Source organism: Macaca mulatta, chromosome 15, assembly GCF_049350105.2.
Source record: "Macaca mulatta isolate MMU2019108-1 chromosome 15, T2T-MMU8v2.0, whole genome shotgun sequence".
Classification (NCBI taxonomy): domain Eukaryota; kingdom Metazoa; phylum Chordata; class Mammalia; order Primates; family Cercopithecidae; genus Macaca; species Macaca mulatta.
Genome location: NC_133420.1, coordinates 107,655,746 through 107,670,269, shown reverse-complemented (window position 1 = coordinate 107,670,269; position 14,524 = coordinate 107,655,746). Strand labels below are relative to the sequence as shown.

The following is a 14,524-nucleotide window of genomic DNA, read 5'->3' as shown; positions in this document are numbered from 1 at the left end:
ATAAGCTGGGCATGGTGGTGCACATCTGTAATCCCAGCTACTCGGGAGGCTCAGGTAGGAGAATCACTTGAACCCAGGAGATAGAGACTTGAGTGAGCCGAGATCACTCCATTGCACTCCAGCCTGGGCAATAGAGCAAGACCCTGTCTCAAAAAATAAATGAATAAAATAAATAATCTCAAAGTTTAGCAGCTTAAAGCAACAAACATTGATTATTTCCCAGTGTTTGTATCAGGAATTCAAGAGTGGATTAGCTAGATGGTTCTGGCTTAAGGTCTCTTGTTAAGCTGCCATCAAGGCATTAGCCAGGGCCGCAGGTGTCTGAAGGCTTGACTTGAGCTGCAGGATCTGCTTCCAAGATGGCTTGTTCACAAGTCTGTTGGCAGAAGGCTTCAGTTCCTTCCTGGGTTTTCACAGGAAGCCTCAGTTCCTTGCCACACGGACTCTCCACAGGGCTGCTTGACTGTCCTTACAACAGGGTAGCTGGTTTCTCCCAGACTGAGGGACCCAAGAGAGAACAAAGCACACAGTGCTTTTCAGGACCTAGCCTTAGAAGTCACCCACCATCCATTCCACCTTATTCTGTTCAGTCCACACTTAAGGGAAGGGAAATTAGGCTCCACCTTTTGAAGCAAGTGTCAAACAATTTATGGACACTTTTCAAAGTCGTCACAGAGAAGGTAGGATGTAGCAGATTTGCATAGAGGAAGGTGTAGGATTCGGTTTTGAACATGTTCAGTTTGACATCCCTTTGAGCTATCCTGGTTGTGAACTGTAAACTCACTTCCTAAACAAGTATATGCCCCTCTCCAATGTGAGATTATGCCATCTAATTTAATCTTCTCCACAACAAACAAATCTATTGATAGATCTTAAGGTTATAGGAAAAATATTAATAGAAGCTGGCAGATAGTCTGCAGGCAAGAGGTAGAATTCTCCATGCATCCATCATTCACGGCCAAGGCGTTAATTATTCTCTGAAAAGCAAAGAAGTTGAAATGATAAAAATATAGGCTTTCCTTCTATTCCTGCTCAGCATTCCTCAAATTTTCATGTTTATAAGTCTCACTGTAAAAAGAAAAAAAAATTGACATACAAAACCATGTACACTGTATTCAGGGAACAATTCAAGAAAATGTTTGAGGATCATTGAGCTACAAGTGATTTCTTTTGCTCCCTGCAGAATTTTAGAATCTGACCCTGGGTAAGGAGGCTGCGTTGTGTCCCTCCCCTCTGAGAACCTGAGAATGTTTGGCTGTGGTTTGTGCAGTTTTGCACCTTCCCTAAAGAAGGTGGTGTCTGGGCGAGTGCTCGGCGCCTATCTTCCTACTGTGTGCAGTCAGTTTTCTTTTCCAGCTCTCACCTCCCTCCTCCATCTCTCTTCAGCTGGCTGGCTTCTAAGATGCTTCTCCCAGCCTGGCCACAGTGCTTACCTGTTCTAGGATGAGAGAGGCCCAGCTGGGTTAGCGAACTGTTGCTAAGAGCCTTCCTTATTTCATGGGCTTGACCCCAGCTTCGTATTGGGGTCAGCTTGATTAGGCAAAGTGTGAAACTCAGTGCTGCTTCCGTCTCACCTCCTACTTTGAGTAACTGGATAAGTACTCTGTGGTTCACGGGGTGTCATGTACTGCTGGCTTAATGAAGCAGCCTACTTTATCAGACAAGAACCCTCACGTGGCAGTCCTCCAGCCTGTGGGCTAATTGATATTCTTAACGAGGGAAGGCAAGCACCTCATGAAAGGTTTTATTTGTGTTTTCTTTTTTCTTTTTATCTCTGTTTCTAGAGACAGCAACCTTATCAGTCCAGCAGATCTTACTAGACTAGAAGGAAGCCAGGAGGGTTTTAAGGAACTCTGACACAAGGGTATTTCTCTTTATGTAACCATTTCCCCAAAATATATCAGCATAACCATCAGCATTTTTCTAAAGAACAATGAACCCCACGTCATGACCTGCTACTTTACTTTTTATGGAGGTATATGTTTTAGTGGCCAATCTTGTAAAAGTGGTTATTCCTGAAAAGGGGTGCCACCTGCTGCTGGATATCCGTGTCTGTCAGGAAACATTACCATCTAGAAATGCTATTGGTATGTGTGTGCCGGCTCTTGGCTCACTGCTCATTTCCTGTTAAAAAGAACCTAATCTCAGGCAAAGCTAATCCTACAACAACAGTCAAATCCCTCCAGATTCAGATATGTTGAAAAAATACGAAATGCAGAATGGGCTTCATTTTGTACCTGTTCTAAAGGCAAGAAGGTGCATTTATGTCCAAAAGTTCTGCATTTGTTGTCCTTCATTCTCTGTCACATACTGCAATTAGCCTTCCATATGAAGAAGTGTGAGTATCAGAAACACACAACCTACGAATATGCGTGGGCTCCGTTCTCAAATTGGAGAATTCCATTTCTGTCACCGTTCTTTCTCCACTTGGCGGTATTCAGGATCATTAGAGAAGGTGCACAGACGTAGCATAAATAGCATCAAATCACCTAAGAGCGTGTTTCTTTTTATAACTTTCTGGGCTGAGTTGAATGCTTAGCTAATTCACTTCATCTTATTTCCTAAAATCTGAACTTGAGGCTATTTATTTTCCTCTAGGAACAACTTTAGCTGCTATCACAAGTTTGGATGTGCAGGGCTTTATTGTTTGGTTACTTACACGTGTGTTTTTCATCTCCAAACTGTGATTGGAGACTTTTTGTGATTGATAACTGGAGGTATGGCCCTGAAGTCAGAGAATATAGTACATGTGATGTTGACTTTTGGTATTTTATGAGACATCATGTATGGTAAGTTTTGGTGAGTTCAAAAAAAGAAAAAACTGTGTTTTTATTGACTGCAGATCTCTCATTAGACCAAGCTATATTACTGCATTGTTCAGATCTGCCATAGTCTTATATATTTCTTTTCAAATTAATTTATAAATTCTTGAGGGGTATGTTCAGATTTTCCCCCCATGAAATTTATTTTGCCTAATCATTTATTTTCAATTTGTGTTTTACATATTTTGAGGCTATGTTGTTAAGAACACATTGGCTGTCAATTATTACATCTTCTGAAAAATTATTCCTTGTATCACTAAATAATAACTTTCTTTAGCCTTAATAATGCCTTTTCTGAAGTCTGTTTTGTTGGGCATTAATACTGTAATGCTGGCCAGGTGCCGTGGCTCATGCCTGTAATCCCAGCACTTTGGGAGGCTGAGGCAGGCAGATCACCTGAAGTCAGGAGTTGGAGACCAGGCTGGCCAACATGGCAAAACCCCATCTCTACTAAAAATACAAAACTTAGCTGTGCATGGTGGCAGGTACCTGTAATCCTAGCTACTTGGGAGGCTGAGGCAGGAGAATCACTTGAACCCAGGAGGTGGAGGTTACAGTGAGCCGAGACTGCACCACTGCACTCCAGCCTGGACGACTGTCCCACAAAATACTAATAGTAATGATAAATAATAATAATATTGTAATGCTTTCTTGTGTTTAGTATTTTTCTGTTTTTTAAAAATATCACTTGCTTGTCAACACTTCTGCGTTGTTATGTTTTAGATGTTTCTTTTTTAAGCAGAATGGCTGCACAGGGCTTGGTGACATTACCTGCTGTGACAACCCCAAATCTCAGTGGTTTAACACAACAAAGGTTCAGACATCATTCTTTAATCATTATGGCCTCTTTCATGTTATTCTGTTTTTTTAGTACTTTTATTGCTAATTTTTCTATTTATTGCGTCTCCTGGAAATCCCTCAAAGTATTTTTCCCAAGTGTAGTTTATAGGGTTTTTTGATGTGAGCTCATCTTTCAGAGAGTTTCTTTCTTGCTCCTAATTGGATTTCCAGTGAAACTTGCTTGTAGAAGTAAGCACTACCAAGTGGTTTCACATGTGATTCTTTTTTTTTTTTTTTTTTTTTTTTTTTGAGACAGAGTCTTGCTCTGTTGCCCAGGCTGGAGTTCAGTGACGCAGTCTCAGCTCTCTGCAACCTCCGCCTTCCGGGTTCAAGCAATTCTTCTGCCTCAGCCTCCCGAGTAGCTGGGATTACAGGCATGCGCCACGACACCCGGCTAATTTTTGTATTTTTAGTAGAGATAGGGTTTCACCATCTTGGCCAGGCTGGCCTTGAACTCCTGACCTCATGATCCACCTGCCTTGGCTTCCCAAAGTGGTGGGATTACAGGCGTGAGCCACCGCGCCTGGCCCACATCTGATTCTTTTGGAATCCTAGGGTCCTAGGTGTTCAGTGATCCTAGATGAATTTTCATCTTAATTTCTTGATTCATTTCTACGTCATTCAGGTAATATAAATTGAGACATGAGCAGTCCACAACTAGTGTCTCCAGCTCCTACTGGTTGCTTTTTATTTTCTACCCAAGATTCAAGTAGACTATGCTTTCCAAGTCCAGAGGAGAGAGGTTTTTTTTCCATGCCCTTTTTCTTAAGGGGAAAGTTCCTGAAGGTCCAGAGCCCTGTATAGAAGTTCAGGTCTAGGCCTTTCTTCCATCACCAGGAGGTCCCTCATGCTGTGATACCCTAAGCCCTGTGTCCAGTGCAAGAACCCTGTGTGCTAGCTTTTTACCAGCCTTTTATAATAACTCTTTATTTCTGGCACCTGCGGACTTATTTTTTTTTTTTAAGCTTGGAAATGTATTATTAGTTTTGGGGTATGCTATTTTATATAGCATTTCTTGTATTTTAAATGATACATGGCTTTACACCTTGTAAGACTTAGCCAACACTTCCTAACATCTCTTTTTTAGCAAAGAGGAAAAACCACTGAGTGAGATTCCAGGGGTTTCTAACTTAAATTTAACAGTATTATTTTATTATTATTATATTTATTTTTTTCTATATATGTTATTTATTTTATGTAACTTAAATCACTCACCGTTTATTTTACCTGAGTGATTTAAGTTTACATATAATGGTTGAGTATCCCTAGTCCAAAATCTAAAATGCTCCAAAATTGAAGTTCTTTAGTGCTGACACAACACTCAGAGGAAATGCTCACTGGAGCATTTCAGATTTCAGATCTTCAGAGCAGGGATTCTCAACTATAGTATATAATGCAAATATTCCAAAATCCAAAAAAGTCAGAAAGTGTAAATATTTCTGGTCCCAAGCATTTTGGATAAGGGATACTCAACCTGTACACTAGCGATACAAACATTCCTCTCAAAATAACCTTAATAAAATAAGTCAACTAAAGAAAATGTTAAGTAAATTGGCAAGTGATAAAAGGCTATGACAAAAACCCTAAAGGTGATATATTAATACTCCATCTTACAGAATACTTAAAAGCATTCCATGTCTTTTCAAGCTTTTTGTTCCTGTTTATTAAAGCATGCTTTGATGTTTTAGCAATCCAGACGTGAAGATATTTACTGTCAATATGAATCTGGCCTAAGAATGTGGAAAATTGGTTACCCAAATCAGGAAATAAAATTTTGAGCATAGCATAAGTCAAATATTCCCTTAAACCATAAAGGCCAGCTATATAGTAAGAATGGGCTAGATTGTAATGTGGTAACAAATAACTACAATATCGCAGGGCAAAACACAACAAAACTTCATTTCTTGTTTACATTTCCAACAAGCTTTCGTTGAGGCCTCTGCTCATCAGAGGCACTCGGGACACCGCCTGGCCGAGCCCGTCCGCAGCTAATAAGGTGGGAAGAGGATGTGGCTCCTCACATGCTTGCTCCTAAGCCTTCTGCTCAGAAGGAACATCTCTCCCTTCGACTCTGTCTTCATTAGCCAAAGCAAGTCATGTGGCGCCTGTCATAACACGTTGATCTTCTAACACACATGGTGTTAATGTCACAGTACCCTCCAGCAAAGAAACCATGAAGCAGTTTTAATACATCCTCTAGATGGAGACATGTAGCTATTTCAGCCGTAGTACAGTCAGACTTCTGCTAACCTCTTGGTTAGCTCCAGTCTGTATAAAGAAACTCAAAATGAAGTAGAGGCTACAGATAGATAAAGTAAAATACGGACCTTTACACTGGACTGGTTTGTTACCCAACAGATCCTGAGAGGCTTCAGTATTGATCATAAAACTGCTGTCCTGCTTAATCACCAACTGCTCAGTTTGGCCACTTCATTTCTGCAAATGTTTATGGGCTTAATGTATGAATGTGGTTGAAGTATTTACAAAGAGCGTGACTTGGGTTTCTCTTAGATTTGCTTTTAGGCTATTCTGGCTCAGCTTTCCCTCAGTCCCAGGGGTTTTCTAACATGTCCTTATAGCCTTCTTTTTTGGGGGTGGAGGGGACAGAGTTTCACTCTTGTTGCCCAGACTGGAGTGCAATGGCGCGATCTCAGCTCACCGCAACCTCCGCCTCCCGGGTTCAAGCAATTGTCCTGCCTCAGCCTCCCGAGTAGCTGGGATTACAGGCGTGCACCACCACGCCCGGCTGATTTTGTATTTTTAGTAGAGATGGAGTTTCTCCACCTTGGTCAGGCTGTTCTTGAACTTCCAATATCAGGTGACCCGCCCACCTCAGCCTCCCAAAGTGCTGGGATTACAGGCGTGAGCCACCACGCCCGGCCTAGCCTTCTTTAATATCCATGAGTTTGTGTGAATCTCTCTCCTTGGGTCATCGGTTGATCACAGCCTTCAGCATTTTTCTTCCCCTAGCGCTTGCTAACATGGGGGGAAGAAATCTGTGCCTTCTTTACAGGGTCTCTGCTTTGTGTTGAAAAGGAGCACTTAGAGGCAAAGACTCTATTTTCTAACATCAATGAGTTGAGGAGCATTTCTAGGCTCTGTGGAGATTTGTGCAGTAATAAGATTATATTTTATCTAGGCCAATGCCCAAATTATAGTGACCTTTAATTTGATTTGTCCAACCATGACACGTACTTAAATTAAACCACTGCTCCTGGTACTATGTTTTAAGTGGAGGGTATGTAATACCTTAAACTCAGACAGTGCTTTATGACTTACAGAGTACTTTTATTTGTACTGTATTTATTCTCCACAGTCACTATGATGTTGGGTATTCCCTTTTAAAATCACAGAAATGGTCAACTAATCTTCTCAGAGTTAATCAGTTTGTCGATACTGGCAGCAGAACCACAGCTCAGAACTAAAACCTCATATCCAGGCAGGACTCCTGCAATTATTCCATGATGTTGCCCATAATTCACAATTTTTAAAAAATCTATTAAACTTAAGCTGATCCTATCTATTTTATAACCATCGTATTTAGTTTGAGGCCAAGGCCCACATCCTGTGTGCTCTGTCAGGCAGATAGAAATCTGATGTCTTAATTTGTGTTCAAGGTTGACTCTTAGGCAGATAACTAGAAAAATAATGCACATGTGCATTTAGAATATTTCAGGCTCAATAATTCAATCCAACACAGTCAGTGGTAGAACTAAGATTTAAATCCAGCAGCTCTTAATAGCAGCATTTTGCTACTTGACAGGTACGAGAGGTTTGATGTCAAGGAGAACACACAGAATGACAAAGATCATTGTAAGGAATTCCAAAAACTGCAGGATCATGGGATACCCAGATATCCATCCCTCTAGGTCCTAGAACTTTCAAAACTGGGGCCTGGTGCAGATCTTCTCTTTGCATACCTCCCCAACCTTTGTTGCTGAATAACATGGTTTGATTCCACCTATCATAGTGTATCTCTGTTTGGCACAGGTTATCTTGTTCCTGCTGATACATTATTGTCTGTCTTACATGCCAACCTCTTGCACGCTCTTTTGCTACCAGGGCACAGGTCTAGTTTTAGAGAACACACAGGGTCAAAGCCACAGAAAGAATGTAGACAAACTCCCTGATGCTGAGCTTTTGAAGGGGTCTCAGGAGTTGGTGGGCAAGTACACAGGCACTTACCTCTATCCAGGGGAGCAGCACTGAGTTCTTGGAGGTAGTGGTCATTGTATCAACTCCATCATTCCAACTCCACCACTGGAATGAGACAGGTCTGGCTTGTTCCTCTGTATCCTCGGCACATAGTAGACACTCAATAGATATTTGTTGAATAAATGAAGCAAATGCAGTAATCACTAAGGGTGCAGATTCTTTTCTTTCATCATAGTGCTTTATTGACAGTAGGGGATTTGACTTGCATCCTGAAGAAGTAGATTGAACTCCAAAAGTTTGGTAGATCCAGCGTTACATAGAGCAAAGAGAGGGAGAAGGGAAATAAATTAAGAACTTTAACATAAAGGTTTATCATGTTTAAAATTAGGTTAGTGCCCACATCATAAGGATTCGCCCTAGGTGAATGAAATTATGTGAAATTCACCAAGAAGAAAAATATATTATGGTAAATGGGTACTTACTGAACGAAGGTCCAAGGATGAAAATAAATCAAGAGAAATGTATCATGAACAGTGGTCAGCTTCTTAGAAGAGCATATAGATTCATCACAATTGTCTTCGGTATTTCCTATTTCCCTACACTTTTCTTACCAAATGTGCTAATACACATGGTCGTGGGCTCAGCACTGATTAGAAAAAAGAGGTGGGAAGTCATGACCAGAGCCATCTTCACCAACATATATTCACAGTGACTCTTTAAATATTCAAAAAAGGAAGAAAAATAACATCAGTCTATGCCTGCTCAGGAGTGTCAGGCACTTTACTTTTGTAGCTTAATCTTTAAACAACCTGGTGAAGTAGGTGGTATATCCCTAGTTTACAAATGAAAACTGAGATCAACAGAATATGCTCTCTCTCCCTCTGTCCATGGGAATTTAATTAAAATACTCAAATTTACAGAGTGAGAGATGTATACAAAGCACATATAATGACCCTGTTGTTAAATATAAATAAATATATATATATATATTTTCCTATTTCTGAGTTTCCCACTTGGTGTGTGTTTACTTAAGTGAGCTAGTAGAAGTGACCTGATGTATGCAAGTGAAATTGGTGTCCATTGTTCTCATTTACCATAACTGCAGAAAGTCTTTAATTTAGGACCACTTACAGTGGATTCAGTTCCCATCTGTGGTTTATTTTAAGTGAGTTGAAAATGTTATCCTGGACTCTCTGAGTTTCCTCTTCAAAAGAAATGAAGTCCTACACAATTGTTGATGCGCTTTGCTTTGCTTTTTTTGCAGACTACTGTCAGAGGATGTAGGAATGGACATCCCGTTTGAAGAGGGGGTGCTGAGTCCCAGTGCTGCAGACATGAGGCCTGGTGAGAGCAGCATTTGTTCATTTCCTTTGTTGGTGTTCTGTATCCCAACGTTTTCATTATTCAGTGAAAGAATTATTTCCTGTGCATCTAACTTATGATTTCAGTGATAGCAGTGAGAGGAAAAAAAGAAATGTGTGATATGAAGGTGTTAGGTTGCATTTGGTTAATTTAAGAGGTGGCTTGAATATTGATGCTCGCTAGTGTGGGCTGCATTTTATCTCCTAGACCACAGCCTTATCTGCCAATGTTTTCAGTTCCTGTAATAATTGGCTACTGTATATTGTACCAAATTCTGACTAATGTCTAAGTTCCCCACATTTACACGTAATTGTAAGAAAGTTTAAAATTGGAAATGTGGTATCAAGAATGCTCAATATCCTAACTATCAAAACCAAAACCAAGACAACAACAACAAAAAAAAACCATCCTACATTTTAGGAGTTTACAACCCAAGGCATACACAAAAAACAATTTAATTTTTCAGTTGCAACTTATATGACTCTCTCTGTGTTCCAGGGTCACTCTCTTACATTACACCAACTCCAGGATCATACCAAGATCCTGAATCATGTATTCTCAGCCAAGCCTACAGTGTGGTGGGAAGAGGGAAGGCAATTACATTTGTTTTCTGTTGTAGTATTTGAAATGCATTCTTCAAAATACTAGTCATGTAACAGATTTCTAAATGTTCTATGGCCAAATATGCTTGGTAACCACAGTATGCTTATTTGAATCTTCCAAGTTCACAATGTACTTTTGAATGATAAAGGCACTGAGGCTATGGTTATCTGATATGGTAAGCAGCTAGTCACATGTGGCTATTTAAATTAATTAAAATTAAAAATAGTTGTTTAAAATGCTCTTCTTCAGTTGCACTAGCCTCATTTCAAGTGCTCAATGGCCACATACAGAACCTTTTCATCATCACAAAGAATTCTTTGGGACATCACTGTTCTGCAAATTCCTGAAATATAGAAACTCAGTGTGGAAACTTACTTGTCAATAGAAACTTTTTTCAAGTAATACATAAAACCATTACCTGGAACAGAGTTTGGGTGATGTTCCATTCAGAAAAGAAAAAGCTTAATGACAAGGAAACAGTGCCAGTTTCTCTAGGACAAGGCCGGAGTCAGAATTCCGGAGTTGAAGGGTATACCAAATGGTCTTCAAAATACTTCGTGCTTGGGAATCCTGTCATTTCTGGTTTTAGGTGAAGGCAACAAACTGTATTGTCCTACTCTGCTCTCAAACTGAACACTTCTGTGACCAGATGTGTAGGGTTCTGTTTTGTTTTGTTTTGTTTGTTTTGTTTTTGCCACACACCAAGCAGTTTTCTAATGAACACCAACTGGGTATCCTATAATTCAGTTCTGACACTATCCACCTTAGGAAATGACAAGGGTTTTAAGACCTCTGTGCCTGGAACCAGGGCCAAAGACCAAAATATATTTCTTATTATACTACAGTAGGGTATCTCTCTACCTTTGTTTTGTTAGCTTAAGCTTGGTTAAAAATGACTTCTCCAGCTCTGCTTCTATTAAATGAAAGGCAGCTGAGCAGCAAGACACATACTACAATGAAAGGAGGGAGCCTACACATAAGATTATCACTTACATTATAGGAACCAATGTCAAGTGAGATTGGCATAAGAGCTGGTGACTGCTTGGGTGAGCTCCAAGAATGTTACCTGGGAGGATACTTCAGCCAAGTAAAGGGCAGTGACGATCATATACAGAGTTGTCAGGACCTAAAAGAAGTATTTTGGGAGTGTCTGTGAACATGACAAAGTTCTTAACCTACATTCCATAGGAGTAAAGTCAACACAAACCATTAGAAAATATAGTTGACCCTCTGTATCCATGGTTCCAAATCCATGGATTCAACCAACCACAGAAGAAAAATATTTAAAGAAAAAAATCGCATCTGTACTGAACATGTACAAACTTTTTTTCCTGGTCATTGTTTCTAGACAACAGAGTGCAACAGCTATTTACTTTGTATTAGGTGTTATTCTAGAGATGATTTAAAGTATACAGAAGGATGTGCATGGGTTATATGTCAACACTACACCATTTTATATCAGGGACTTGAGCATCTGTATATTTTGGTTTCCACCAGGGGTCCTGGAATCAATCCCTTATGGATATCAAGGGACAACTGTATATGTAAGCTTAACTGTTTTTCATATGCAATATACCCCGTGAAAATTTAATTCAATTATTATAGCAATTTCAAGTTTTCAAACTTGAACAGGGAAATTCTAAAAACTAGTTACCTACCCATTTAGCAATAGCTCCTACTTCCTGTTTCTACATGGCCAAGGCCGAGGGGGTTGGGAGGATCCAGTTACTGAGGGCTGCTTTCAAGAAGGGTTTCTAAATCTCATACCAAGATTTCTATCAGGTCTGCTTTTGCTGAAAGGACTTGAAAAATGTTTTCCACTGGGCCCAAACCCCCTCTTGGCAGCCACGTATAGGTTAAGTATCCCTTACTTAAATGCTTGGACCAGAGTGTTTCAGATTTTGGATTTTTTCAGATTTTGGAATATTTGGATTATACTTACTGGTTAAACATCCCAAATTCAAAATTCTGAAATCCAAAATGCTCCGGTGAGTATTTCCTTGACACGTCATGTTGGCACTCAAAAAGTTTCAGATTTTAGAGCATTTGGGATTTTAAAATTTTGGATTTAGATTGCTCCTCTGGTTTAATACTTGATGTTGCTGTTCTCTTTCTTCTTTAGAACCTCCTAATTCTCTGGATCTTAATGGCACTCATCCTCGGAGAATCAAGCTCACAGCCCCAAATATCAATCTTTCTCTGGACCAAAGTGAAGGATCTATTCTCTCTGATGATAACTTAGACAGTCCAGATGAAATTGACATCAATGTGGATGAACTTGATACCCCCGATGAAGCAGATTCTTTTGAGTACACTGGCCGTGGTAAGTCACTAAGTAGGCAAGGCCAAAGTTAAATGCTAAATAAGTAAAAGATTTTCTAACAGACCTCTCATTTTTGTGCCAGTGGATCCTTTTTGTGATTTCTAGAAGCTTCTGTTTTTACTTCAGGTCATAGGTGACCACGATTGACAGTTTGGAGCTTGACAGAGAACGTGTGGTTCACAGAGGTCCTACATAACCATTGCTCTTTATTCACCCCTACTCTGTGCTAGCATTTATGCTAGGCACGGGGGCTGAGGGAAGACTGTTACATGCTGTGTTGTAAGAAACCCGGGGCTGGGTTTGCAGAGGAAGAGAATTTAATCTGGATGATAAAATTTGAAGAAGAGAAATCAGAGCTTGACAATTTCTTATATAAGTTCCCACTATCTGCAAAGTTCTGTTCCCCAGATCCTTACATGACTGACTCCTTCTCTTTATTCAGATGTTAATCAGATGTCACCTCTTCAGAGAGGTCTTCCTTGACCTCTGGAATCAAAGGTGCATCCCACTTCCCTGCTCCCACTACCTAGTCACTCTCTGTCCCCATATTCATTGTATTTTCCATGTATCACTAATTCAAATTGTATTATTTAACTATTTGTTTGCATCTTTCTGTCTTTCTCTTACCCCTCGAATCTATGCTCCATGAGAGCAAGGACTTTATGTCTGATCCTGCATCTCCAATAAAGTAGGAAGGAAGAAGGGATGGTTTAGGGGGAGTGGGAGAAATGATAAAAAGGAAGACAATTAAAAGTTGTCAGATCATCCAAGACTCACACTCCTGATATGAACATCAGTCTTTAGTTCTTTCTCTTGCTCTATGAAATTTGGTTTAAGAAATATGTACAAATACAAAACATTTGCTTTTTTTTTTTTTTTAATGGCATTATGTAGTTTCTGTTTCAGTACTAGCCAGGGTGGAATTCTCCAAAGTTACAGTGTTTGAAAGTGAAACCGAGTGAGTCTGGGACACAGATATTGCTTTTATTCATTTTAAGAATTCATGCAATCTCAAAAGTAATACGGTGCCACAATTAAGTGATGGCCTGACTTTTAGAGATATGCTAATTCTAGCAGTTCCACTCCTGAAGAGAGTAATTAGAAAAGTCACCAAATTAGCTCATTATTTCAACCAATGGTCATTGAGCTGAAGTGAGCAGTGCAGTTCAGAGTCTACCTTGACAGAGCTTAAGGCTTTATTTCCTCAAAAAGGAAATGGCTAAACGACTTGTTTTATAGTCTATTATGCTTAAGTAGAGTTTTTTTTTTCCATAAGTTTTTGGGGTCCAGGTGATACTTGGTTACATGCTTAAGTTCTTTAGTGTAAGTAGAGATTTTTATCATGTGTGAATTTCTGTAGTTATCTGGGTAGTTGATTCTGTAGGTTGAAATACACAAATAGGAGGTGAAAGAAGGTCTGGAATTTGTATTATTTCCTGTCATCCCAGAGAGTCTTCAGCAGCTCCTCTGTCCATCCCAGTTGCCCCTACCAGCTCCCACTCTTTTCCTGCTAATATAGTGACAAAATCCCACAAAAGACTGTGGCATGATCCTACCGGCCCCTCCCTCGCCTCCGTATTTGCTTCTCTGTTGCCAGGAGAACTTTGTCACACCACATCTGAACCTTTTATTTTTATACATAGTAAAACTGTCAAGCAAAGCACTGGTGGCTGAGCAAGCTGGTAATTAACACTGCCACTTGCTGACATGGCTTTTAATGTAGTTGACATAGCTGTGTTGAAAGAACCAGTTTAATGGCCACAACCCTGCTTTTAGGTCTTAAATGCAAAGGACAGAATTGTAAAGTAAGTTGAATTTTTAAATCTACCCTAATTTTCAAATGAAAAGTATATGGTCAGAGGTTTTAAACAAAAACATGAAACTTTGAAAACACAAAGTGCGCCTGAATAGCTATATTTTGTAAACATGAGGACACGGATAAGTGACTGTATAAGAGGGTTAGATTATAAATATGTTTTAGTTCTGAAGTATGAAATAAATGCTTGAAGGCAGCCTGTTTCTTAGGTTTCTCGTGGCATCATTTTGAACCAGGCATATACATTCTAAACAAAATAGGGGTTTTTAAGGTATAGTTTTTCAAAAACATTTGGGCCGTAATTTATTTTCTTTTAATGAATACTTTTTCATTTATGTTATATTTTTCATGTACATATTTTCATTATATATTTTTCATTATATATTATATATTTTTACTATATATTTTTCATTTATATATTTTTCTTTCTATATTATATACCTCATTATATTATATATTTCATTATCTAGTTTTCATTTATTTCATTTTATAGATGAGAACACTGAAGCACAGAGAAGTTAAGTAATTTGCCTAAGGTCACACAGCTCATTGTTGCCCTTAGCTCCTGGCCCATGCTGCTTCCCAGTGAATATGCTAACAATG

General features: G+C 39.4%; 1 protein-coding gene across 14 annotated transcripts in view; it reads left to right on the top strand.

The window, feature by feature from the left end:
• Window positions 1-14,524, top strand: part of PRUNE2 (prune homolog 2 with BCH domain) — a 292,615-nt gene that overhangs the window by 239,762 nt on the left and 38,329 nt on the right. For 9 of the 14 annotated variants that reach the window (XM_015117936.3, XM_077966264.1, XM_077966266.1 and 6 more), the window contains exons 10-11: window positions 9,082-9,161; window positions 11,905-12,105. In XM_015117936.3, coding sequence (XP_014973422.3) covers window positions 9,082-9,161; window positions 11,905-12,105 — 281 coding nt within the window. The remainder of the gene's footprint in view (window positions 1-9,081; window positions 9,162-11,904; window positions 12,106-14,524) is intronic. The other 5 variants (XM_077966268.1, XM_077966265.1, XM_077966267.1 and 2 more) reach the window with 1 other exon arrangement.